The 25,601-nt window shown below is 42.5% G+C and overlaps 5 protein-coding genes across 14 annotated transcripts in view; 2 read left to right on the top strand and 3 right to left on the bottom strand.

The window, feature by feature from the left end:
• Positions 1–561: 561 nt before the first annotated feature.
• Positions 562–7,343, top strand: LOC117139488 (blastoderm-specific protein 25D). 6 transcript variants are annotated; one of them, XM_033301822.1, is made up of 8 exons: positions 562–1,168; positions 1,912–2,156; positions 2,390–2,609; positions 2,751–2,831; positions 3,349–5,104; positions 5,534–5,924; positions 5,988–6,099; positions 6,162–7,343. In XM_033301822.1, the coding sequence occupies exons 1-8, from the start codon at positions 913–915 to the stop codon at positions 6,410–6,412; spliced, it is 3,312 nt and encodes a 1,103-aa protein (XP_033157713.1). In that variant the 5' UTR covers positions 562–912; the 3' UTR covers positions 6,413–7,343. The 6 variants fall into 6 exon arrangements, with proteins under 6 accessions (XP_033157713.1, XP_033157703.1, XP_033157730.1 ...); XM_033301812.1 differs by having other exon boundaries at positions 563–1,168; positions 5,498–5,924; positions 6,162–7,342; XM_033301850.1 differs by lacking the exon at positions 562–1,168 and adding an exon at positions 1,760–1,845 and having other exon boundaries at positions 5,498–5,924; positions 6,162–7,342.
• A 370-nt stretch (positions 7,344–7,713) lies between these two features.
• Positions 7,714–25,601, top strand: part of LOC117150194 (bone morphogenetic protein receptor type-1B) — a 52,185-nt gene continuing 34,297 nt past the window's right edge. Inside the window, exon 1 of the mRNA XM_033316981.1 lies at positions 7,714–7,807. Coding sequence (XP_033172872.1) covers positions 7,750–7,807 — 58 coding nt within the window. The 5' untranslated portion in view covers positions 7,714–7,749. The remainder of the gene's footprint in view (positions 7,808–25,601) is intronic.
• Positions 8,793–10,626, bottom strand: LOC117150196 (probable cytochrome P450 4ac3). Its single transcript, XM_033316985.1, has 5 exons — positions 10,378–10,626; positions 10,121–10,324; positions 9,989–10,070; positions 9,828–9,928; positions 8,793–9,766 (listed from the first exon to the last, which is right to left on the bottom strand). The coding sequence occupies exons 1-5, from the start codon at positions 10,577–10,579 to the stop codon at positions 8,826–8,828; spliced, it is 1,530 nt and encodes a 509-aa protein (XP_033172876.1). The 5' UTR covers positions 10,580–10,626; the 3' UTR covers positions 8,793–8,825.
• On the bottom strand, positions 10,685–12,793 carry LOC117150195 (probable cytochrome P450 4ac2). Its single transcript, XM_033316984.1, has 5 exons — positions 12,519–12,793; positions 12,257–12,460; positions 12,116–12,197; positions 11,960–12,060; positions 10,685–11,758 (listed from the first exon to the last, which is right to left on the bottom strand). Exons 1-5 carry the CDS (start codon positions 12,721–12,723, stop codon positions 10,815–10,817), a joined length of 1,536 nt encoding a protein of 511 aa, XP_033172875.1. The 5' UTR covers positions 12,724–12,793; the 3' UTR covers positions 10,685–10,814.
• On the bottom strand, positions 13,194–24,338 carry LOC117150193 (probable cytochrome P450 4ac1). Of its 5 annotated transcripts, XM_033316975.1 has the most exons (9): positions 24,031–24,338; positions 21,849–22,222; positions 16,082–21,633; positions 15,721–15,833; positions 14,854–14,956; positions 14,596–14,799; positions 14,456–14,537; positions 14,299–14,399; positions 13,194–14,239 (listed from the first exon to the last, which is right to left on the bottom strand). In XM_033316975.1, the coding sequence occupies exons 3-9, from the start codon at positions 16,347–16,349 to the stop codon at positions 13,299–13,301; spliced, it is 1,812 nt and encodes a 603-aa protein (XP_033172866.1). In that variant the 5' UTR covers positions 16,350–21,633; positions 21,849–22,222; positions 24,031–24,338; the 3' UTR covers positions 13,194–13,298. The 5 variants fall into 5 exon arrangements, with proteins under 5 accessions (XP_033172866.1, XP_033172868.1, XP_033172867.1 ...); XM_033316977.1 differs by lacking the exons at positions 21,849–22,222; positions 24,031–24,338 and having other exon boundaries at positions 14,596–14,691; positions 14,755–14,799; positions 16,082–21,736; XM_033316976.1 differs by lacking the exons at positions 21,849–22,222; positions 24,031–24,338 and having other exon boundaries at positions 16,082–21,525; positions 21,593–21,735.

Raw genomic sequence — 25,601 nt, 5'->3', positions numbered from 1 at the left:
GTGCGATAGAAACGTGTTGTTGGGAATTTTTAAACAAAAAATTTTTGTATAACTTTACTTTTTTATTTATTTATTGCCACATTTAAAATTAAAAATAAAAATATGTTTTTTTGTTTTAAAATATTTAAGTTTGTGTGACGAGCAATATATGTGTGTGTGCCTAGTGCACTGCTTGCTGTACGACGTAAGCAGTTCATTGCAGTGCTTAGCAGTACTCAAAACAATGCATTTTAAAAATAACCACAAGATTTTACTATGTTATGAAGCACTTCCAATTTCATATACTTCTTGTGTAATTTTAATCTTATATTGGAAAAAATAATGTTTATATGGGATGATATTAATTTATGTAAAGTTTTCTACTTTAGTAGAGGGTCTGGTCGAAGCTGAAGCTTTCCAAGCAACGATAGCGATGTATTAGATAGCAATTCGTTCTCCCTTGTAAATAAATAGTTATTTTATATATTAATATACATTTTCAAATCCCGACGATAGTTGTGTAGCGATAGAAACAATTGTCTGCGATAGTGCCACCTTCGTCGCAAGTTCGCTTACTGGCCTCCAGAGCGCGCCACCGTGCTCGCTATTACTGCATTATTGTTTTTTATCAACTCGCTAGAAATTACGCTATTCCCAAAAAAACCGCAAACTCGCGAGTGTTTATGTTGCGTTCCGAAGTGCATATCATAGATTAGTAGTATTAGTAACCCCGCAAACGGCCTGCTGTCCAAAAAAACACGCGTGATTCCCCCGCCACCCACGCACATAGACCCCGATATTTCACTTTTCTTGTTTTCGACCCCTGACTGCGTTTGTGGATTTTCCCCCCAAGAAAAAAAAGCGAAGAGAAAACGCAATTGAGCAGCCGATCGATTGGAACGGCAGCAAACTGAATTCCCCGGGTTACGGATAATGGAGGTATCCGCCGATCCGTACGAGCAGAAGCTCTACCAAATGTTCCGCAGCTGCGAGACGCAGTGTGGACTTCTGGACGAGAAGTCCCTGCTGAAGCTCTGCTCACTGCTGGAGCTCCGGGATCAGGGATCCGCACTGATCGCCAGCCTGGGCGGCAGTCACCAGCTGGGCGTGTCCTTTGGCCAGTTCAAGGAGGCGCTACTCAACTTCCTGGGCTCCGAGTTCGATGGCACGACGTCATCGGGTTTCATTGGTGAGATAGCACAAAGAATCGATCACGCTATAGATTAACATACATAGTATAAAGATCATATTTGCTAAAAGCTATCGCGGCAGGTTCTCATAAAACAACATACGTTTTATCTGTAATTGCGCTTTAACTACCCATCAAGCAACATCAGATAATTACGGAGTGTTTGCCAGCCACTTATTAGAGATAGTAATTCAATTTTGACACGGATTTGGAACCGGGTGGGTTTCCCTATTAATAAATCACTGATGTAATGTGCATATTGCTAGCAGTCTATAGATGGACATACGACTTACTTAATGCTCAAAGAAGTGCTTCAGTCTACGTGCTAATTTGCAAGGATTATGCACATTTACTTCAAACCTTCGCTTATCTGCTTTGGAAACTTATGGGCAAATTTAGGACACCTCTTAGGGTACGAATATCATAATCAGCACGCGGATTAGCACGGCGGCAGCTGACACTCATAAAATCATAGATGCAATTGACACTTTTTTACGACTCCCTACTGTCTCCGACTACCTGATCCTGCATGATCCTTATCAGGTACCTGGTTACGATGTCCTGTATAAATACGCGACTCATTCACCTGGGCAGTTTAGTCTAAATCGAAATGGGAACACGATTGTATTACCGCCAGTTAACAGATCCGATAATTGAGAAGCTAGCCGCTTGTTTTGGTAGCCACCTAAGATCCATACAACTCTTCCAGTTCTCTGCTAACCTATATCTATTGACTCTTGCAGAGCGTTCACTGGTGATTACGGATGAGCCTCTAACCAGCACATACATCGAGAGTCCGCCGGAGTCTTCCGATCGCGAGGTTTCACCTAAACTCGTCGTGGGCACCAAGAAATACGGTCGCCGGTCCAGGCCACAGCATGGAATCTACGAGTTATCCGTCACGGACTCGGACAATACGGACGAGGACCAGTTGCAGCAGCAGCACAATCAGCGAAGCCTCAACGGATGCGATGAGCTGGGAGTTCAGGTGAGTGTCGATTGTCAAGTCACGTACGAAGTGGCGATACAACTTCTGGTTATATATGCAAAATTGCATAGTAAACAGATTTTGTTTAATCGTTATTATTGCTGATACAGTAGAACATGGCTAAGAACCACTCCAAGGCAAACAAATGAAGCATTTAAAATATACAATATGAAATTGAATAAGTTTGTTATAGTTGAGCACCAATAAGCATCTTATTTTCCCAAACCACACAGGTGCAACGTTCCTCGTCCCAGAGCGATCTTCCTGGCAGCCGGCGTCTGCGGTCCGTCCACACCAGCGGGAGCAAACTGAAGCGATGTGCTTCACTGCCAGCACGCCGGAAGGTGAACAGCAACACCACGGGAGCCACTACATCACCGACGGCAGCGGCCAAGTTGAAACAGCTTTCCATCCAGAGCCAGGCGCAGCACAGCAGCAGCGTGGAATCACTGGGTAAGTTACCTCCGACCCAACTATCCCAGACTAGCCGAACCCCTTGTCCCTGCCACCCTCTGTTGTTGTTAGCCCAAAATGCCAAAATTACGTTTGAAGCAATGTTAAAAGCAAAACACTTGTTGTCGGTACACACCGTAGGCCAGCGCCTGGCCGCCAATCCCGCACCGTCGTCCGAGCACTGGAGATGCTACAACGGCGGCCGTTGGTCATGCTGCAAAGGTTTGTGCGCTCTGAAGCAATTGTCAACACCCCCACACCCACCGAATCCCCAACCCAGTCATTCGGTATCTAATCGCACCCTATGTAGCCGCACCGTTGATTCGTTCTATATACTCGTATAATCACATATCCCACATTATCAACCCCTAGTAAAGCTGAAATGCATTGACAATCTATTTAATTAAGGATTTCATATAAATCAATTTCAGTTAGGAAGGATATTTACTTATATTTGTTCTATTTTCTTGATGTATAAGTTTCTACCTCTTTAAATAACACACCAAAACAGAAACTATGACTTGTTCTCATTTCGAAAAGCCATTTGATATAGAGAAACAGCAAACTTTCGGCGCTTTCGCTTACACTATCGATACACACACACACACCCTTCCCCACTCCCAATCCCAATCCCACACCCACCTGGTATCTTGGGCTATATGTATAATAAATGTGTATATACAACAGCGAAGCCAATCTCATTCGTCCCACGCTAATTGTTAATTGCCATGATTTACAGACACCGTGACGCCGCAGCAACTGGAGACGATCTCAGTGCATAGCATTATCGAAGCCTGGGAGCTGGCCAGCATTCCCAACACTCGCAACCTACTTCACGTCCTGGGATTCGATGAGGAGGAGGAGGTGAACCTGCAGCAGCTAACCAAGGCATTGGAGGAGGAGCTGCGTGGCCTCGATGGGGATCACGAGCAATCGAATATGCTGCGCGCTCTGACTGCTTTGCAGGCCACCGAGCTGGGCAACTACCGACTTGCCTATAGGCAGCAGCACGAGGAAAACCTCAAGCTGAGGGCTGATAATAAGGCGGCCAACCAAAGGGTGGCTTTGCTGGCCGTGGAAGTGGATGAGCGGCATGCGTCGCTGGAGGATAACTCCAAGAAGCAGGTGCAGCAGCTGGAGCAACGGCATGCCAGCATGGTGCGTGAAATAACGCTGCGGATGACTAATGACCGCGATCACTGGACCAGCATGACGGGAAAGCTGGAGGCGCAGCTTAAGTCGCTTGAGCAAGAGGAGATCCGCCTGAGAACGGAACTCGAATTGGTGCGCACCGAGAACTCGGAGCTTGAGTCGGAGCAGCAAAAGGCTCACATCCAAATCACAGAGCTTCTCGAACAGAACATTAAGCTCAACCAGGAACTGGCCCAAAGGTCGAGCAGCATTGGTGGCACTCCGGAGCACAGTCCATTGCGACCGAGAAGGCATAGCGAGGACAAGGAGGAGGAGATGCTCCAGCTAATGGAGAAGCTGGCTGCTCTTCAAATGGAGAACGCCCAGCTGCGCGACAAGACTGACGAACTGACCATCGAAATCGAGAGCTTAAATGTGGAACTAATTCGATCGAAAACCAAGGCTAAAAAGCAAGAAAAACAAGAGAAACAAGAGGAGCAGGAGTCGGCGGCCACGGCCACCAAAAGGCGTGGGGATTCGCCGAGCAAAACACATCTCACAGAGGAGAGTCCGCGTCTCGGTAAGCAGCGCAAGTGCACCGAAGGAGAGCAGAGTGATGCCAGCAACAGCGGAGATTGGTTGGCTCTAAACTCCGAGCTGCAAAGAAGTCAAAGCCAGGATGAGGCAAGTCTTCGACAGCGGGTGGCCGAGTTGGAGAAGGAACTCAAGGCTGCAAAGGAGGGCAGATCTCTCACGCCGGAAAGCCGTTCCAAGGAACTGGAGACCAGTCTCGAGCAAATGCAGCGTGCCTATGAGGATTGCGAGGACTACTGGCAAACGAAACTCAGCGAGGAACGGCAGCTGTTTGAGAAGGAGCGACAGATCTACGAGGATGAGCAGCACGAGAGCGACAAGAAGTTCACCGAGCTGATGGAGAAGGTGCGCGAGTACGAGGAGCAGTTCAGCAAGGATGGCCGCCTCTCGCCCATTGATGAGCGCGATATGCTGGAGCAGCAGTACTCCGAATTGGAAGCAGAGGCAGCCCAGCTGCGCTCGAGTTCCATTCAAATGCTCGAGGAGAAGGCTCAGGAAATCAGCTCGCTGCAATCGGAGATCGAGGACTTGCGACAGAGATTGGGTGAGAGCGTCGAGATCCTCACGGGCGCCTCTGAACTCACCTCGGAGTCGGTAGCCCAACTGAGTGCCGAGGCGGGAAAAAGTCCAGCCAGCTCACCCATCAGCTACCTCTGGCTGCAGAGCACCATTCAAGAGCCGGCGAAATCCCTCGCTGACTCCAAGGATGAAGCCACCGCCAGTGCCATCGAACTGCTCGGAGGCTCACCATCGCACAAGACAGCCAGCCGGTGAGTATGAGAAGCCTCTCTGTGTGTCCTTGGTGTGAGCATCCCTGTGTCATTCTCATAATTTGCACTGTATGTCCTGTATATATGTTATAGTTTTGTCCCGCACATCTAACCATGTCTAGTATAAGCTAATTTAATCCTTTTAAGTGTATGTTTGTGCTTGTTTAATAAATATAATTTATATTCATAAAAATATTCATCACATTTTCGAAATTTATTGATTTACGATTTCAATGAAGCCGCTTATATTCAATGCTGCTGGAAATGGTTTTGTTTGCTTATTTTTCACATTTGTAACATTCCACGTTTTCATTTTGCATCTTTATGTTCAACAATTCGTTCAAAGGCGTTTTTATTTTTTAAATCATGCCAATTTAATGGTCCTTTAAACAGCAATAACCTCACCACCTCGGAAACATCCATCTTTAGCACTACACCCTTCGAAAGCTCTCAGTCCGGTCCTTCGCCTACGAACAGTGGCACCAGCAACGCCTACGGCGCCAATGCCGGCCCAGCTCCGATCAGCAAGCCCAAGCGGTCCCAGAGTCCCCAACTGGCTGCATCGGAGGGAGAGATAGCCGATTGCGAGACGTCGTCGACGGCGTCCGGCAAGAGCTTCGAATCCAACAGCAAAACGTCTTGCCTTAGCCACGAGAAGTGCAGCAGTCCGTCGGCACTGAAGGAGGAACTGAAGCGCCTTAAGTTCTTCGAGCTGTCTCTCAAGGAGCAGATCAAGGATCTGAGCCTGCAGCGGGACGGTCTGGTCATGGAACTGCAGCAGTTACAGGAGGCGCGACCCGTGCTCGAGAAGGCCTATGCGGTGAGCCATAGATTTTGTAAATCAGAGAACATATTTCAATCGTATCTGGTGAACCTTCTTTAGCGAACCACGCATCCAACGCTTCAGCAGCGACTGAACCAATTGGAGCTGCGAAATCGCCATCTGCAGAATGTCATCAAGCAGCAGCAGCAGTACACCGAGTCCCTGATGCAGCGTAAGTTGAAGAAACTACCTACTTACCATGGATAATTAGTAAACTATATGTTTATTCATTAGAATCCTGGCGGCAGCATCAAGTGGAGCTCAACGATCTGCATAGCCGAATCGAGACCCAGGGTGTTTTGCTGGCCGATCAGACCCAGCGGCTGCAGAGTGCCGACATCCTGGTGAAGGATCTCTACGTGGAGAACTCCCATCTGACGGCCACGGTGCAGCGGTTGGAGCAGCAGCGAGCTAGGGTGAACCTAATTCACCAGCAGCAGCAACAGCAGCGCCTTGTGGGCGGCGGACTGCCCGGCATGCCTTAGTTTGCCCCACCGGCAAACGTATATAGTTTATAGATAATTATGCAAAAGACAAACCAGAGGAGGGAGGGGTGCTCAGCATCGGCAGACATCGAACATGCACCTATCCATAGATCGTTATGAATGTTTAGACATATACAACACTCGGTAGATTAAGTTTGCATACCCGTCGTATTCGTATTCGTACGTTGCGTTTTTTGTGAATGAATGTGAATCCATGTTGTTCGACACGAGAGCACAGCAGCAATAACTACAGTGACTTTAAACTAAACTTAAACTCACCCACGCGCAAATGAGGAACAATCCACACTAGTGTACCAATTTGTAACACATCTAGTAATCGAATCGACTAAACTATTTACACGAGCTACAGGCATATATATTCGATTGGACATATACGACGAAGTATCCACGTAGTATATGTTCGTGCAATGTTGACCTTACTAATTGACTACTGAAACAGTTATCGTATATTAATTATATTAGAAGAAACAGTATTTTAAATTTGTTATGCGTCTGAGTAGGCGAGCACGTTTATCAATGTTTATCACGTGCCCAATCAAATGCATCGGAATTGTTGTTAATTTTATTGATAGAGAAAATGGAAATGAGCGTAAAAAATGATCTATGATATTGATGATATTGATGTAATATTTAACGACAAAAGACCTGTAAAGCTGTAACCATACACACGAATCTATGTATTTAAATTGCGATTTAAGTTAGCCAATACTCTTCAATATTGCTTTTGCGAACGCGACTTTTTGTTATATCTATATTCGTCCCAATAACTCACTCGATTTATATGTAAAGAAAAAACCTCAACCTCAATCACACAATTTCGTGTAATCAGTGCTTAAATCAATACTTTCGATCAAAATAGAAGTTTACTTTTTAAAAGTATAAAAAATAATACAACAAAAAAACCAAATATACAATTATTTATAAAACCAAATTGTGATAAATCGTATTTTTTCTCAATAGTTATTAAAAATGTTGCGGCAGTATCAACATATTGTTCATAAATACAATTTGTTTATTAGTTTTTTAGAAATGTTAAAATTTTTTTTCTTAACCCCATTAAAATTAAAAGATCTATGAAGATTGAAACCATTTCATTTAAAATTATACATTAATACGATAAGCAATTTATTTTATTGATTCAAATTTAAATTTCGAAATATCCGTTTTTAGTCTTTTCATTTTAAATTGTTTTAAATATAATATCGATGAAATAGTTGACTCCATCGGAATATCGATACCGCGTCGATGTTTCTTCCAGCTCTATCGGGCACGCGCTGTTAAAGTTTATTTGTACTGTTAACGCGAATTGGATTAAAATGTTTTGTTTTTTGTTAGTTTTCGGTGTAAATGTGGTTTTAGTGCATTTAACAACTGGTGAGTGTTTTAGTGATAGTGAATGAACTTAAATGCAATTTAACTGAATCTCAGGGAAGCTGCAGAATACAAGGGTTTTCCATGATGCGCGCTGTTGTGTGTGTGTTTGGTGCACTGCCAGTGCATGTGACTTTGTGTGTGTGTGTGCGTGCGGTTTGTTTTGTTATTCGATGCGCAGAATAGAAATATATAATTAAATTAGGCATTTTCTTGGCGAAACCATATTGTAATCAATGCCTCCGAAGTCCACCCTCAAATCGAAGCAGGAAAAATCATTAATTTGGTGTTCAAGGCCATTGAGTATGTGGTGCAAAATGTTAAGGACACCTTCTTCCGCTGAATTGTTTAAACCATATATTATCGAGTAAATTGTTTGCGTAAAAAATTGGATTCCATGTGTGGTAGCTTTGTTTATATATGTATGTACTTTTGTTTATGTCAAGTGCTACACTCTCTCAGCAACAGGCATTGCTGTGTAATTCTAATTGGATATTCATATCATTGCCAATTGGAAAAGAGAATAGATAAGACGAAAGGAATTTCTGCAAGTGCATTTGATTTCGTATTGGTTCTATAAATAATTATAGACAATTACATTGTTTACGGTAGAAACATGTTTGATAACAGCGTTCGAACATTGAAGTGCACTCTGTTAACATACGGGTTCTATGAAAATAGTTGTTTATATTATTATGTTTATATTTCTTCATATTTCATACTTATGTTTCATTTTTATTTCATTTCATTTAATTTTTTCGTTTTTTCTCAGCGCGAAAAACAGGTTTTGTTTAAGTTGGTACTTTGGGGATACAAGTAAATGTAATTTTCATATAAACAAATTCTGAAATATAGCACGTATTTTCTACACCGATTTTACATATTGGCACCCTTTTTACATATTTCTTACTTCAACCAGTATTTTGAATATTTCAAATTTCATAGTCTACTTTTCGGCTGTTATGATCAAGCGAATTCAATATAGGCCTTTTTACAGGAAAAGTTTTGTATTTATTATGCACTACTTCACTCTTGCTTCAAATTTAACTTTAATGTTTTGCTGTGTGCGCAGTACGATTCCGTTCTCAAAAGTGAGATCCTCCAACTGGGTGGCGGGCAGGAGCTTGTAGTTCCTAATCACAGCGGCCAGGAGCACCTTCATCTCCAGGATGCCGAACTTCTGACCTATGCAATTCCTTGGGCCTGCACTGAAGGGCACAAATGCAAAGGGATGACGATTCACAGCGTTCTCGGGCAGAAAACGTTCGGGCAGGAACTGATTTGGTTTCGGGAAATGACGTGGGTCTCTCATAATGTCGTATATGTGGATGCTAATCTGGGCATTCTTGGGTAGGACTAAACCATTCACTACACTTTCCTCCATGCACGTGCGGCCAATGATCGGAGCTGAGGGAAACAACCTCAGCGATTCCTTGATGACACACTCCAAGTGGATCAGTTCGTTGAACTGGAACATACTGATGTCATCAATGTCCTCGGGAAGGTTTTGTAGCTCTTCGTAGCACCGCTCCTGGACATCATCATGCAGAGCCAACAATAACAGTGTAAAGATTAGACTGGTTGATGTGGTATCGTATCCACCAAACATAAAGGTATTGACCTCATCGCAGATTCCCTGATGATCGATCTTGCCCTCGGCTTCAGCTGCCAAAAGGGTGTCCAGCATGGCGTAACGCTGCTTCTTGCCAAATTCATCAACTTGGCCAAGTTGTTTCCGCTTGAAATGCTGCCTTTTGCGTTGAATGATACCGCTCGAGAATCCGTGAATTGTACGCAGTATTCTGGAATACTTTTTATAATCTCCGAAAAGGAAGAAGTACCAGTTGTAGTACATCAGCGGATTGCACATGCGCTGATTGAAAACTATTTCAAAGTCGTGGATGGCCTTTCTGTACTCGTTTCCTTCCGACATGTCATCTAGTTTTACGCCCAGGGCAGTTTCTATAGAAGAAAATATAGTTAATAATACAATTTCATATCATAACTCGATGATTATGCTTGCCGCAAATATTATTTAGAGTAAACTGTGGAATTATCTGGTTAAGTTCAAGCTCGCAGCCAACGTTCTTGTCCAGTATTTTGATAAACTTTTTGCTCTCTTCTCTAGAAATTAAAATTATTGATCATTTCAATAGTTAATAACTTATGAAAGCTCACTCTTACTTAAAAATAGAGAGAAAAGTCTGCAGAATATTAAAATGAAAAGCCGGGGTCAATGTTTTTCTTCTTGAGTGCCATTTTTGATCTAAAACGACTGGGATTATTATATATTTACGATTATATACGATTATTCACCTATGCTTATCAGCAGCCCGTCTCCCAGAAATGGTCTTATCAATTCATAAGCCATATTCTTTGTAATGATTTTTGTGCTCTGAAATATTTCTTCAGCGTCTTCGGCGCGAACAATATTATATTCGGGTGCAAATAGGAAATTCCATATATAATTTTGTCCATTGGCTTGGGCAGTGGACTCTCGTATGTAGTTAAAAATAGTAGCTGTAATAAATATTAATAATTAGTTGTAAAGATAATCCAATCTTTCCTTTTACCAGGCGTTAAATTAAGTAGGTCCAAATTGTTGCCAAATCGCGTTTTTCCGGGAATAACAAACACTTTGCTTTCCAATGGACTGCCATCCGCTGTTCGCACTCGTTTGCATAATGAAAGAATAAAGTAAGTTTTATTAAGTTGTCTCAGCAGGAACCAAATGGCCCCAATCAAAAGTGAAGACCCGAGCAGAGCGATCCACATTTTGTGGGCTTTGGGGAACCGATCTACTGCAATCTTGAAAACCCACTGAGTTCAGGCATACGAAACGAAAAGAAAAGGCCAATGAAAAAGCTCTTTGTTATCGAAATCTTTAATGGTTGTTTATTTCTAGTAATTGTGTTTTGACGTTCTGTTATAATAAAATGTATTTGGTTTGGATACTACGACGCCATTGAATTTATAAAAGCAGATATGCTCTATATACAAGTTTATTGGCTTATTTATTTGCCCTGTGCACCAGTTTAACCTTAATATTTTGCTTCGTACGCAGCACAATTCCATTTTCAAACGTAAGATCATCGAGATGAGTAACAGGCAATATTTTAAAATTCCTGATGACCGCTGCCAGAAGAACTTTAATCTCTAGGATGGCAAACTTTTGACCAATGCAATTCCTTTGTCCCGCACTAAAAGGCACAAAAGCGAAGGGATGACGATTCACTGTGTTCTCTGGAAAGAATCGATCCGGTTGAAACTGTTTTGGGTTTGAAAAGTGCCGGGCATCCCGCATGATTTCGTAGAGGTGAATGTTGATTTGGGTGTTCTTGGGCATGATCAAACCGTTGACCACACCCTCCTCCACGCACCGACGTCCAATGAAAGGCACCGAGGGAAACAAGCGGAGAGATTCCTTGATCACACATTCCATATAGACCAGTTCATTAAACTGGAACACACTGATATCGTCGCTATCCTCGGGAAGGTATTTGATCTCCTCATAGCACTTTTTCTGGACATCCTCGTGGAGAGCCAGCATCAGTAGGGTAAATATAAGACAAGTGGACGTAGTATCGTATCCCTCGAACATGAAGGTATTGACCTCATCGCAGATACCCTGATGATCAATTTGACCTTCTGCTTCGGCTGCTAACAGGGTATCCAACATGGCGTATCGCTGCTTCTTGCCAAATTCATCCTCTTGGCCGAGCTGGTTGTTCTTGAAGAGGCTTCTCCTTTTCTCTATGATGTTACTGGAGAACTCGTGGGCTATCTTCAAATTATTCACCTGCTTTCGATAGTCGCCGAATAGAAAGAAATACACTATGTTATAGAAGAACGGATTGCATAAGCGCTGTTGCATAACTTCTTCAATGGCGTGAATCGACTGGCGATATCGAATACCCTCCGACAAGTCATCAAGTTTTACTCCCAGTGCGGTTTCTGCAATTACATTAATCACACTGAAATTCTCTGCATAGTTGAAAAAACGGTCAGTGAAAATTGCTGTGATTTACCAATAAGCATTGCAAATTAATTTCATTGATAATGATATAGAGAGTAATTTCTATATTTGCTGGTCATTCTGATCTTGAGTTATACGTATGTATTGCGTTATTGTTTTATTAATGTACTTAAACTTACCGCAAACATTATTAAGCGTGAACTGAGGAATAACCTGATTGAGCTCCAACTCCGTATCCACACTTTGATGCAGGACTTTCACAAGTTTACTGCACTCTTCTCTAAAAATAGGAAGTGCTTACAACTTAACAACCATTTGTTATTTTTTAAACTTACTTGAATATGATCAGAAAAGACTGCAATACTTTAAAATGAAAAGCAGGAGTCAGGGCTTTTCTTCTAGAGTGCCATTTCTGATCTAAATTATTTTAGAATTCTTTAAAATAGTAGAAATTAGGATACAAAATTTAAAAATACCTGTGCTAATCAGCAGACCTTCGCCCAAAAACGGTTTCAAAAGATCGTAGATCATATTTTTGGTGATAAGCTTGGTACTTTGCAATACCTCCTCGGCTTCCTCGGCGCGAACAATATTATACATGGGTGCATGGAAAAAATACCAGAGATAGTTTCGACCTTTCGCTTTTGCAGATGAATCTCTCATGAAGTTAAAGATGCTTTCTGTCAAGTATTCCAAACGATTTAAATATAGTTTTAGTGTTGATTTGGTTTCACTTACCAGATGTAAAGTTCACGAGGTCAAAGTTGTTTCCGAATCGCGTTTTGCTCGGCGCTACGTAAATTTTGCTTTCCAGCAAACTACCGTCTTCAGTTCGAATTCGTTTGCAAAGACTCAGGATGAAGTAGGTTCTATTCAAATGAGCCCATAACTTGCGAAAAATGAAAATCACAAGTGGAACAGCGAACAGGACTTCCAAATACATTTCTACGCTTATATAATATTCCGGTAAGATGTTCCAATACCTCACTGATTAAGCTCCGATCTATAAATGATCGAAGCTGATTAGAACTCAGTGATCGGAAAAATTGAGTTCTGTAAAATCAATAGTTACTTAGTATAAAACATGTTCCCTTGGCGCATGCAATTGATGGGTATATTAAATTACTAATACTGCACTGCCAACTAGTTCAAATTTATACAAATTTACGATATATATGTATATTGGATTTTGATGTTATGTAAGCTTTAATTTGTATATAAAGCTGTATAAAGTAGTCGGTAGTTTTACAATGTATTACAATGTACAATATGTACCAGCAATTTATTTAAACGTTACCGATTGTGTTGAATGTTTCAATTAAATGAATAACATGTTAGGATATCTTTAGTTTAATCATTTAATCATAAATTGTTTTATTTTAAATTACAGATAATAAGACAAGCGTTCATTCCTTAGAGTGTCATTCGTTTTAATGTTTAATTTGTTTCTTTAAACATATTACAAATAGAAGCTCTTTGGCAAACCGTTTTCCCTAAAATTATACTAAGAAATATTGCTCATGTGACCCTTTTCGATAGCTTCACTTTGATATTCTCTTGTGTGCGCAGCACAATTCCGTTCTCAAAAGTGAGATCCTCCAACTGGGTGGCGGGCAGGAGTTTGAAGTTTCTAATAACCGCTGCCAAGAGCACCTTCATCTCCAGAATGGCAAACTTCTGACCAATGCAATTCCTCTGTCCTGCACTAAAAGGCACATATGCAAAGGGATGACGATTCACTGTGTTCTCCGGTAGAAATCGATCAGGTTGGAACAGATCTGGTTTCGGGAAATGTCGCGGATCCCTCATGATGTCGTATATGTGGATGCTGATCTGGGTGTCCTTTGGCATCACCATTCCATTCACCACAGTCTCCTCCACGCATTGGCGACCAATGAATGGCACTGATGGAAACATTCTCAGCGATTCCTTTATCACACACTCCAAGTAGACTAGTTTGTTGAACTGAAACATACTGATGTCATCGCTGTCCTCGGGAAGACTTTCCACCTCCTCATAGCACTTATTCTGGACATCCTCATGGAGAGCCAGCATCAGTAGGGTGAATATAAGACAAGTGGACGTAGTATCGTATCCCTCGAACATGAAGGTATTCACCTCATCGCAGATACCCTGATGATCGATCTGACCATCTGCTTCGGCCGCTAACAGGGTATCCAACATGGCGTATCGCTGCTTCCTGCCAAATTCATCGACTTCTCCGAGTTGTTTCTGCTGGAATTGCTGCCTTTTTCGTTCGATAATGCGACTGGAGAGGTCGTGAACTATCCGAAGATTCTGCGAATGCTTTCGGTAGTCTCCGTAAAGGAAGAAATACCAGTTGTAGTACATCAGCGGATTGCACACGCGTTGAATTAGAATTTCCTCGATGGCATGGATGGCCTTTCTATATTCGTTGCCCTCCGACATGTCATCCAGCTTCACACCCAGAGCAGTTTCTACAAAGGGTATGGTTTAGTTTAAATATGATTTAGTATGAACACTTCACTCAGCTCACCGCATATATTATTCAAAGTGAATGGCGGAATAACCTGGTTAAGCTCCAGCTCAGCATCTAAATTTTTCTCTAAAACGTTAAGGAACTTTTTGCACTCTTCCCTAAAATAAACTAATAATTTAGTAAATTCAATAGTTAATTATTAGTTCAAACTTACTTGAATATGCCCAGGAACGACTGCAGGACATTGAAGTGAAAGGCGGGCGTTAAAGCCTTTCGTCTGGAATGCCATTTGTGATCTTGAAATCATAGATTAATTAGTAACTAGAATAATGCACTACAAATTGGTTGACTCACCCGTGCTTATCAGGAGTCCGTCTCCCAGAAATGGTCTAATCAGTTCGTAAACCACGTTCTTGGTTATCAGCTTGGTGCTCTGGAATACCTCCTCAGCTTCCTCGGGTCGAACCACATTATACATGGGTGCATATAGAAAATACCACAGATAATTCTTACCCTTGGCCTTGGCCGTGGATTCGCGCACAAAATTAAAAACACTAGCTGTAATTAAATAATTTATAAGTAGTTATAAACCCATTGAATAACATAACGAACCTGGCGTAAAGTTCAGGATATCCAAGTTGTTGCCAAATCGCGTTTTTCCCGGCATTATGGCCACTTTGCTCTCCAATGGACTGCCATCCTCGGTTCGCACCCGCTTTGTTAATGAGAGTATGAAGTAGGTTTTGTTAATTTGTTTTACAAGAAGCGTCAGGACCGCCAACAAAATCGGAGTCCCCAGCAGAGCAATCCACATTTCGTCGCGAAATTCTCCGGTCGGTCTGTTCTACAGGCAATTTCACTACCCACTGAGCTTTGGCATATAATATCAAGCCGCAATAATCATAATCAATTGTATGTACTATGGTATACTGTTTAAAACAATAACAAACTCAAAACAGCTTTCTGTTATCAGGAAGCCAATTATATGGTTGGATTATTTCAATTATTGTGGTTGGTAGCTGTTGGGTTCTATTCTTATTTATACTCAACTTGGCTATTTATAATTTTGGATTATGTATATTTGTGACTGCATTTTAAATCATTCCAACATTTTAAGTATTATATCACGAATGGGATGGCCGGCATTAATAAGTCAGTTATATTTTCATTAAGCTTGATGCAATTGCTTAACTCACTTAAAAGTAAAAATCATTCCAGCACGCAAACCTTTTAGACTGTCAGAAATTAAACTAATTTCTTGTTAATGCATATAAGCTATAATGTCATGCTATCGAATTCAAAGCGATATGGTTTTATTTTTGTTTGGCAGTAGAGCTAATTATTAGTGCCTATAAGTATACATAGCAAAAGTTTAAGTAATGACTCCTCCTCCTATCAAAAGTCATAATAATTAATTGAAGCACTTGACAGATATGGAAATTGTTAGAGAAGCATTTGAAATAGTTGAAACTGGCTTACGATCGTTTTTTTTTTTTTGCCTATATGACCATTCCAGATTAATAACAATTTCTTGGCAAATTTCCTCCCAGGCCAAGCGGCATATTTTCCCATCGTTCCAACTATGGAACTGGCTGCAGAAAAAAAGAAAAACTAGCAATGTCGCATCAAAATGCCGCATTGATTAAAGTTTGATTAGCTGCAGCTTGGCCAGATCGCATTTGGGCTTGAGGAATTAATTTGAGCCAAGTTTGTAATGCGCGCGCAGAAATGGCAATGCCGCAGTTGCAGTTGCTGCAGTTGCTGCCGTTGCAAGCTGGCCAAGTGCAGCCGTTGCTGCAATAGAAGTAAATGTGGAAAAAAATTAAATCACAGTAATTACATTTTCTGTGGAAATGGCAGGAGACGGAGATGAACGCGCAAACATGCTGCACGACCAGTGCGTGGACCTGGATGACAAAAATAGTCAATGCAGCAGGAGTTGCAGCAGAAACTGCAGCAGTTGCAGCAGCAACGGTCACAGCAGCAATCACAAACTGCATTTGGGCATGAAAAGTGCTGTGCCGGCACAATTGGATGGAAAAACTGGCCCTGTCTCTCCGTTTCTTGTTGTTATGAACAAATGTTATTGCGGCGGCAACATGCTGCATGTGTTGCTGCTGCCACAGGAGCTGCTGCTGCTGTTACTGCTCATTAAGATGCAAAAGACGTCGCTTGCCGCCTTTTTAGAATTACTAATTGAATCGACGCGATCAGTGGCAATTGCAGCGGCGGCATTGGCCACAAAAACCAAAAACCAACAGTGAACAACAACCATTGCGGTGGCGGCTTGAATGTTTGTTTGTTTGTTTCTTGGTTTGTTGTTTCAACCGCTGCTGCGCTGAATGTTGCTGCCGCTACTGTTGCAGCTTCCGTTGCCTGCGTATTTATTTATTTATGTACGTGATTCGCGGCGTGGTTTTGCGATTCTCTTAGCGCAAAAATCTGAGCCAAAGCAGAGCAGCTATCCCTTCAATGGCGTTGCACATCCGCAAGCCGCTTGGGGGAATTGCTAAGATAACAAATTCTGAGTTACTTGGGAGCTGAGAACCCACAGGCACCTGCACCAAAGTTGCTTATAAGGTACTGCTGATATTATTAAAACTTCAACTGAAATCGTATTCCACTTTTTATATCTTGGAGGTTATTGACCCTATTTGTCTTGTTTTTAAAAAAATAAAAACTACGCCTTTTAGCCGCATTCTTCGCGCTTTAGTACACAAATTTTCCATCATTTTCCGGCATCTTTTTAGCCAAAATATTCATGTTTTTAGTGCTGACCTTAGTTCGCTGCATTTTCTGGCTAAGCACAAAGTCATGTAGCAACATGTTGCGCAGTCGCGGCAACATTTGCTGTGCGGCAACATGATTTTTCAATTATTGCAGCGGCATGTAAAATTTGTTGTAACCGCTTGCATATTTACTTTAACACCTAGTCCTCTGTGTGTATCTTTTTCCCGTGCTATTTCCTTTTCTTTTTTTTTTCTTTTTTGGCGTGTATGAGCTGACAGCGAACGTTGCCGGCGACGAACAGGCGACGCTTGTTAGCCATGTTGCACGGCCTGACACTTGTTGCACGGCATTCTGCCCCAGCAACCTTTTGCGGTCGCTGTGCCCCAAAGATCTCAGCTTCCCGATGTTGCTCTTGCGGCCGCTGTACAATGGGCACAAAACGAGTGCTTATCCAAGTAAAATCGAGGTCTTTGAAATATCCACTTTATTCAATGATCCCTGTACACAAAACTATGTTTTTCGCCAGAGTAATAGAAATATTTTGTTGAAATATGACACAAAAATGTAGTTTGAACCCACTGTGCTGGGTTGTTCTTGGTTTGCTTTTGGTGTTGATGTTGCTGCTGTGTGTTTTCGCGTTGTCGTTGGCGTGTGTCTCTCGCTCCACTAAACTTTTAATTAAAATTTGGTCGTATCACAGTGGCTGCTGCTTCCTTTTTTGTGGCTTGTTAATGTCACCTGAAGGAGGCGGGGAATCCGGGCAATATACTCCACTGATTTTTATGCAAATTTGCCAGTCTCGTTTTTCGGTCACCGGGCAACTTGAGGGGTTTCCAGACGGCGAGGGCTCGCTTTTGGGATCGCAACGGATCGGATCGGGTTCCCAGGCCGAGCTGCGTTCGTCATTAAGTTGTCATGACCATAATCATCTTTTGAGACGGCCATAGACCAACTTTGGCGTCCACTTCTTATATAGTCTGTCTCTGTAAAAACTGAACAGTCGATCAATAAGGCAATTGGCATTTCCCCTATGATTAAATGAAATGATAATTTAAAATGGATATTCTCTTGAAAATTGCCTGCCACATGATTGCATTTACTTGCTTCTCAGAAAGAATATCTTTTCTTATAGATATAAGCATTTTAAACTACATGAAAGTAGCGTCGTTAATTGAAATGAAATTTGGACATGTTCCCGCTTCGGTTTCCATTTCGGCGTGGGACAGGTGCATAAAGATATATTGACTCCCGTTTGGATGTTGCATGATCCGGTGTGGCAATTGGCCAAGATTTATTGACATAATGAAGACTAATTCGCGCGTCTGTGGCCGAGCATTTTGACAATTATTTATGTTGTATTAAGTTGTTTGGCGGCAGCGCGTGTAACGATGTAATTAATTGCCATGGATTAGACACCGCCAATGGCCGATGGCCGATGGCTGAAAAGAAGTGGTCACGCAGACCAGGCCGAGATGCGGAGGCACTGAAACCACGATCGGAGTTACTCAGCCAGGAAAGCCAAAGCGGCTTAGGCCCATAAACAACCGAGTTTATGTGGCGACCATCTGCGACGATCCGAATTGAAAGCGGAATGGAATCGAGGCACTTCAATTGGTCATTCGGCTTTGATGCGACTTTAAAGCGATTTAAATATGAATATCAAAAATATTTCCAGTGATCAATTTATACACTTCATGGTGCGCAGATACTGTGCACTTTTTAATAGGAAAGGCTACATGGTCAACTAATCTACTTTTTGCACACATTTCAAAGAGCAAAATCTATAAAAGCTACTATATCTGATAGGAAATCTTTATGATTGGGCGGTACTCTTCTTTCCTCTAGTTATAATATTTTATAGCTGATAACCATTTCCTATAAACATATTATTTATAGTTATATTAATCTTAACTTCTCTTGACTTGTGCACTAATGAAAGTAGAAGAACAAAAGTTGTATTTAGTTATTTTGGAGTATATGTTGACCATGTGGAAGAAGTGGAAAATATTCCTCTGAAATGAATCCGGCTGCATTATTCGCTTCCACTTTAAATTTAATTAAATTTTAGCTGCCCGAACTAATAAAAAAAAACACAAAATTTCGTTTTTAACAACCGCTTTGAATGACTTTTGCCCATAAAGTGTACACAGAGTTCGTTGGAATCGCCAAATTGAATTGGCTCGAATGGGGGGAGTTTAATTTCAGCTCTATTCCTCTTGGCCACGTATTTTGTTTTATAGAGCAGCTACCATTATGTGGTTTATGGCTCTAAGCTCATCAAAGCTTAAGCAGGCACTTTATAGGCAACTTGTATATTATTTTCCAGCCATTGTTCGTCTGGATTTGATTCGCAAAGACAATGCCGAGTGTTGACAGGCAGCGGGAAGGAGTAGCTGGGTGTTGATAATCTCTAGACCAGTCTAGTTAATTTGCTTCAACAAGAAAACCGCACGCCGATCGTTAAGTTGGCCAAGATGAAAATCAAACGGATTTCGCCGCGCCAAAAACGCGCGCGACTCGCGTTCGCGTTCGCGTTCGCTAATTGAGTGCGACAGGGCGGTGGTGTTGGTCCGTCGGCCCTTTTTTCGCCATGTCGTCCTTGTGCCGGAAAAAAAGGGAATAAAGCTGGGGGGAACAAAATAAATAAAATTTATTACGCCACGAAACACATGAAGGACAATGCCGCCACCGCCACCACCTTCTTATTTATTGCTTCCACGAATCGAGCGCGTTGTTTCCGAGAAATGCGCTCGCAACTCAGGCGATCCTGTCCAGAGCTCTGGTGGTGGTGGTGGTGGTGGCTATCTGTCTGGGCCCGCTGTGGCCGCAGCTTAACAAGTCGACACTTTTCTTCACACCTCCGGATAGTTGGCCAAGAATTTACTTGGCCATATTAAGCTTAATGGCCGCCCGTTGCGATCGCTGCCCAACTGACTGACCGGTGGCAGTTTGCCGGCTCGTTTCAGCCGCAATGCAGTTATTAAATGCAAAAATTAAGATAAGCCCCGTGGAAGGGCATATTTGCCAAGGGTTTTTAATCCGGTTTTGCACACAAAAAAGAGGAGCAAATGGTAGAATAAGCTACTACAATCTAAAGTATGTTCTGTTGCTTAAAGTTTTTGTGAAAAAGTTCATGGCCCGTAGCTAAACAATGTCACGGCTAATTAGCAATAGAAAAACAGCGGGCATCCTCGTTTCGGTCACGAATGCATTTTGCTCATATTTTCCGCCAGTTCGAACACGTGGACATAAATCGCCGCATTTAATGCCTTTGAGACCTGGTCTTTTGGGTGCTCCTTTGGCAGCTGTGACTGTAACTGTGGCCATAGAGTGAGCATTTTTATAAGAGCGAAGATCGTAAAATTGCGAAATTTATATGCACTTAATTGCGGTCTTCTTTCTGGGCTGCGGCTGCCCAGGAGAGGCCACATCGGTTCCACAACGTCAATAACATTGTCCCTGCTTATGATGCACTGAATCAACTCGGAATTGCCCCCAAGCAGAGCGGACACAATGGGGCAACTTGTGCGGAAAACTATTATTTATTAAGCTTAAATCTCCAGTCGAGCAGTTTAAAGATGGTTTAAATGGCGGTTTAAATTTTCATTGCGAAAATAATCTCGCAACTTATGAAGAATATTTGCTTATCAGAAATATTTTTCTGCTTTAATTATCTACGTAGACTTTCCTTGATTTGATTCTAGCATTCGTCAGGCCCTTATATTACCACCGATCCCATGTGGCAGTTCTATAAATGTTGGATGCCTGCCAGTGTGTGCTTAATTAAAAAGTAGCCAGCACAATTTAATTAGAAGAGTCTGCTGCCGCTCTGGTCTTTGGATGTGGCATAGAGACCAGTATCCATGGGGTTAATTACGCGTCCCACTGGCGACACCTCATCGGTCCCAGAAGGCAAGACGCGTCGAGCGAGAGCAATTGCCAGATATGACTTTAATTTCACTTAATTGGCAAATGGGCTGCAGAAATGCAGCTGGGAACGCTCATTACGAACTATAATAAGCTGGCCCAGACGTATGGAATGTTGATCCGCACCATTCGGATGCCATTACCTCCTAAGCTTATTTCCTGTTCACTTTATTTTTTATGAGCTAATCCCTGAGCCTCGAGTTTGGGAACTAATCAAGCGATTGGTTGCGCATGCGCGTGAAGCGCTTAAATGCGCAGTTCTTATTTTTTATTTTCTTCTCGTTTCATTTTTTATTATTTTGTTAAGTTTCCTCCGAGAGAGAGAGTGAGCTGGACTTAAAGCCCAGCGAGATTTATACCACCAAAGGGCGCAATATATTCAGATATGATTAATTGTGCGTCGCATTCCGCTTGCGGAGCCTCAACCTCAGCGATCCAAAGGCGGCGATAACAACGCCGCAGAATATTTCGCAATTCTCCACAGTTCCTCTGGACTTCCTTGACTCCATTCCGCCGATGCCGGGACCATCGCACACGTACGAGAAATTTCGCGCTTTGCTGGCTGGCAACTTGGGATGGCTGACTCCAGGCTAGCCAGCATCTTCCTGCGGCGGAAAGCGGAGCTGGCTTTTGCATAAGCCAAAAGCAATTTATTTCCTTCCTCTGGTTTCCAATCTATGCGCAGAAATCTTACCCAGCTCCGCTGGACTGAATGTCTGCAATGTCTGCGCCAAACTGCAAGATGACTGACAGTGTTCATATATCTGCATATGCATTGACAGTCTACGTGAGTCTCTTCAAAGAAGAACTGCCTCAGGAAGTATCATTCGACATTGCTAAAGAGTCTCTAGCTTACGGAGGATTAGTTTTTATTATGAATAGTTAATGTTAGCTTAAGTATATTATATATTTCATTCTGCCATTAAGTATATTGTTTGTCCAACTCTTACCTCCTTAAATTTCTTATGTAAATGGCGAACTTTCAAGATCAGTAGTGCTGTTTATAGTGCTCCTCCCTTTTTGGCCAGCCTGGTCAAAGTTTCTCTGCGGGATCGCTTCATTTTTAGTGCAAAGTCGTGTCCGATTTTGCATAAAATGTTCGCCGTCTCCAACTGAAATGGGAAATGGAAGTGCAAATGGAAATGGCAACGGCAATGGCTGAGCCATCGACATCGGCAATGTGTGCCGTTCTCTGTCCGTCATTTGTGGGCATTTTGAGCGGAGCTGGGTTGTGCAAGCTTCCTGCTTGGAGGAATGTTTCCGTCGAACCCTAATCACAATGTCAATATGTGCGGTGAGACATTCGATCAAACATTTGCCAGCGCTGTAAAGTGTAAACAAGTTTGAAGTTGAATTGTCTCCCACTGTCTCGAGGTTCAAAAAACAACCTGCAGGGTTGCAGATACATCTATCTATCCGGCGAGGAAGAGGACCGACCGAACGAACGACCGACCCCCTTGCCACACACTCACAGCTCGGCTAAATTGAGTTGATTTTTATCGCTGTCACATTTATGACATTATCGGAATCGGTCAATATTAAAACGAACTCGCACCCTCGCCGCATGGGTGCAACACCTTCAGCCACACGGGATCGCGGCGATTGTGTTTATTATGACTATTATTATTGACAGCTATCGTAAATAAGGCTGCGATCTCCGGTCGTTCTCGATGGCTGTTTAAATTGAGCCTAACCACTCGAGTGCATTCATAACCCATAAAGATTAAAGTCTCAACGATAAACGCAGCCACACTGACGAAAATGAGTTCTTTGACTCGCTGCTTCACAAAAAAAACATCGAATTGAATAGCTACAAAAATTAATGGTTTCCTTTTTGGTTGTATTATGGATCAGTTATCTTAAGTATAATCTTAATTTTACTCCAATATGTTGCATTTTTCGCAGTGCAGCACACTTATTGTTATTGCACTCCTTGCATGTCGCATAATTAAACATTTGATAGTATGAAAGGGGCAAGCACCAAAAAAAAGAAAAAAACCTTAGCTTATCACCATTTAATTTGTAAACGTCGCTGGGCAAAGGCGAAAAAAATAAGCCAACCAAAATAAAACCTAAAAATAAACTGGTTCTTAATTAAAACGACATTGGTCGAGATCTCTGTAAATAATCGTAACGAATCAGACGACAACATAAAAACGAAAAGTAAAAACAAGGAAAAAATACAGATCGGTACAGAACCAGGGAACCCAAATGGATCCACAAAAAAATAAAACCCTAAACAGAAAATGCAGCGCGCAAAGGTTTCTTATAATTTAAAAACATTTTTCTGGCATTCAAACGAGTTGAGTTTTGGAGAGGAAGGTGAGAGGGATTCCAACCGCCCGGCTTTGGGCCAACATTTCTTCTGTTTTAGGCCATGTTTTGGTTCTCCTGGCTCTGAGTTCGTTTTTTTTTTGGTGTTGTCGCCTCGAACTGATTTATCGAGAACCCTGGCACTTGAGACGGTTTTTAATTATATTTCTGGTCGCTTCAAATGACAAGAACTATTAATTTGTTTCTTCTTTCGTTGTGCGGGTCGTAAAAAAGGCGTTAAAAGGCGAAGTTCGAGGCAGGAAGATGGATTGTGGTGCCATAAAAGGGAAGGATTTAATGGGAATCAATTGTGACGCTGATTGCTGGAAATTAAAGGAGATTCTACCATTTCGGTGGGAGTTCAAACAGATTGTAAACGATATGGTAGTGCTTAGATAAGGAGGCGATAGCGGACTGAAACTTTAAAGTTTTCGATGAGGTAGTAGTTTTTAAAGTGCGGGCTGTTAAGTATTTTAAAGCCGTTTTTATTCCTCTAACGTGATGTCGGTCTTCTTTGTACTCTAAAGCTTCGTAATCTAATTGTCTTATATACTCTAAAAAATCTCGAAATAATTGCTGCCCGTATCTTTTATCAAACGTTATTTTAAAAATTGCATTAAACACGTTCGCAGAAAATATAACCATGATTTCATTGCTATAATAAAAACACACGGCAGATATCGCAAATTACTCATACATATTATCAGGCTTAATAAGTTCCCCCAGTGAAGTTCGCAAACCTTGTTCATAATGCTAATTGAATAACCTTAATGTGGGACTGTTTCGTGTAATTTGGGGTAATTGTGTGGCCTTACTTACTGTTATATGGCAGGCTAATTGATTCGCCAGCATCCGCAGCTGTTGTTGCCGATTTCCCTCCAGAGATTCAGGTTCGCGGATCCATTAAGTCGTCCCCGCATCCAAAACGATCCCAGGGCCCCCATTCCCTGTGTGTGTGTGTGTGCGTGCCAAGGCGAAACAGTAGCCAACTGGCATGGAGTCAAGCCGCCACATAATCTGTCAAAAGAAAAAGTTCATAATAAATCAAATGTCACGTAAACAATATTATTAAAATGATGCAGTCAGCGACACGGCAGTGGACGTAGTCCGACCCCGAACCCAAGCACAAACCCAAAACCCGAATCCGACCCAGACAACACTCATTAAATGGGTGAGCCTGCGGCGGGCAGAAGGGATTTCGGCAGGGGCTGGCATGCAAAGCGGGTTGCAGCAGCTTCAATACACTGCGAGAAATTTGGTTATACAACAAGGTAGTGGAGCAGAAAGGCACCATGAGAGTAGTAAATTCTGCTAAATTATATTTATCTAACATTTTCATTTCAACTAATAAACATACTGATAGTTTATTAACATGCAATAATATCAGTAATTAAACTTTTAAATAAATAACGCTTTTTTTTGGTAGTGAATAGGCTGTTGCAACTGCTCGTTGCTTATCTGCAACTGCTGCTGCTGCTGCTGTGGTAAGCATAACGAGTTGGGGCATTTAAGCCCCGAGCCACACAAAAGTTACAAACTGCCATTCAGGTAGACGGCGGCCAATCGAGATGGAGGATGAGGAGGTGACCGGCAGACCGGGATTCTCGTCGGGTTTTTGTGCAGCTTCTGCGCGCATTTATGAGGATCCACGGGTCCCGCGGGTTTTTTGTCAACGTCGCAGGGCCGTCCAGGGACCCAAAAAGGAAGAATGGCCATGCCAAAGACCAGAGACCGAACGGAGCACAGCTTTGTGTCAAAAAGGCTGGGCCCGTCCTCGATATTCCCGTCTGAGTTGCAGGTACGCGTTAATCACACTTTGCGCTCGCCGTTTTCGGATTCTTGCGGCTGAAAAATACATTTAAAATTCCAGCCACGTCTGCCGGCCAGGCGAATTGCCTTGGCATTAAATTAAAGGCTTTAGGGCTGCTCTCGGGACGGGTTCAAGCGAGTAGCTGGAGCGGCAGGACCATCAGCTTTTGGCAGCCTTTGGGGAATATGACCAGGCTGGAAATTTCACACCTCCGCGTACAGTTGCAGGATCACAAAAAGACGTTAGTGTAGGCGTGAACCTTTTAGGAACTCGAATGGGCTTCCCTCCAGCAGTTCGTAAAACGTAACGCATACCCTTTGCTTTTTATGTAATTTGGTCCGTAATATGTCGGTTACTTGCCTGCCCTGATGATGGGTCATCGAACCCCCAGCTGCATTGCCCATATCCAGACGGCAGCCCACTCTAATCGATAATTTATTGCTGGACGGGGAACAATGCGATCCGGGCATCGGCAATGGCATCGGTCGAGCTTGACCAGCTCCAGCTCCAGCAGAAAGCCAAGAGAAAGCTAGACCAAAACCTAAGACCGCTGCAAAATGCGAACTTTTGGCTCCTCGGT

Source organism: Drosophila mauritiana, chromosome 2L (assembly GCF_004382145.1).
Source record: "Drosophila mauritiana strain mau12 chromosome 2L, ASM438214v1, whole genome shotgun sequence".
Classification (NCBI taxonomy): Eukaryota; Metazoa; Arthropoda; class Insecta; order Diptera; family Drosophilidae; genus Drosophila; species Drosophila mauritiana.
This window is presented reverse-complemented; position numbering and strand designations above follow the sequence as displayed.

Excerpts from the sequence above, each read along its gene's own strand:
- LOC117150196 (XM_033316985.1), bottom strand. The coding sequence starts at position 10,579 with ATGTGGATCGCTCTGCTCGGGTCTTCACTTTTGATTGGGGCCATTTGG. Across the intron at positions 10,071-10,120 it reads CGGGCTGCTGATAAGCATAG|ATCAAAAATGGCACTCAAGA; the intron begins GTGAATAATCGT and ends CAGTCGTTTTAG. Across the intron at positions 9,767-9,827 it reads TACTCTAAATAATATTTGCG|AAACTGCCCTGGGCGTAAAA; the intron begins GCAAGCATAATC and ends TTTCTTCTATAG.
- LOC117150195 (XM_033316984.1), bottom strand. The coding sequence starts at position 12,723 with ATGTATTTGGAAGTCCTGTTCGCTGTTCCACTTGTGATTTTCATTTTT. Across the intron at positions 12,061-12,115 it reads TCTTTTCTGATCATATTCAA|AGAAGAGTGCAGTAAACTTG; the intron begins GTAAGTTTAAAA and ends TCCTATTTTTAG. Across the intron at positions 11,759-11,959 it reads CACGCTTAATAATGTTTGCG|AAACCGCACTGGGAGTAAAA; the intron begins GTAAGTTTAAGT and ends ATGTAATTGCAG.
- LOC117150193 (XM_033316975.1), bottom strand. The coding sequence starts at position 16,349 with ATGCAGCATGTTGCCGCCGCAATAACATTTGTTCATAACAACAAGAAA. Across the intron at positions 15,834-16,081 it reads CTGCCATTTCCACAGAAAAT|CCAGTTCCATAGTTGGAACG; the intron begins GTAATTACTGTG and ends TTTTTTCTGCAG. Across the intron at positions 14,538-14,595 it reads CGGACTCCTGATAAGCACGG|ATCACAAATGGCATTCCAGA; the intron begins GTGAGTCAACCA and ends TATGATTTCAAG.
- LOC117139488 (XM_033301812.1), top strand. The coding sequence starts at position 913 with ATGGAGGTATCCGCCGATCCGTACGAGCAGAAGCTCTACCAAATGTTC. Across the intron at positions 5,105-5,497 it reads TCGCACAAGACAGCCAGCCG|CAATAACCTCACCACCTCGG; the intron begins GTGAGTATGAGA and ends TCCTTTAAACAG. Across the intron at positions 5,925-5,987 it reads TGCTCGAGAAGGCCTATGCG|CGAACCACGCATCCAACGCT; the intron begins GTGAGCCATAGA and ends AACCTTCTTTAG.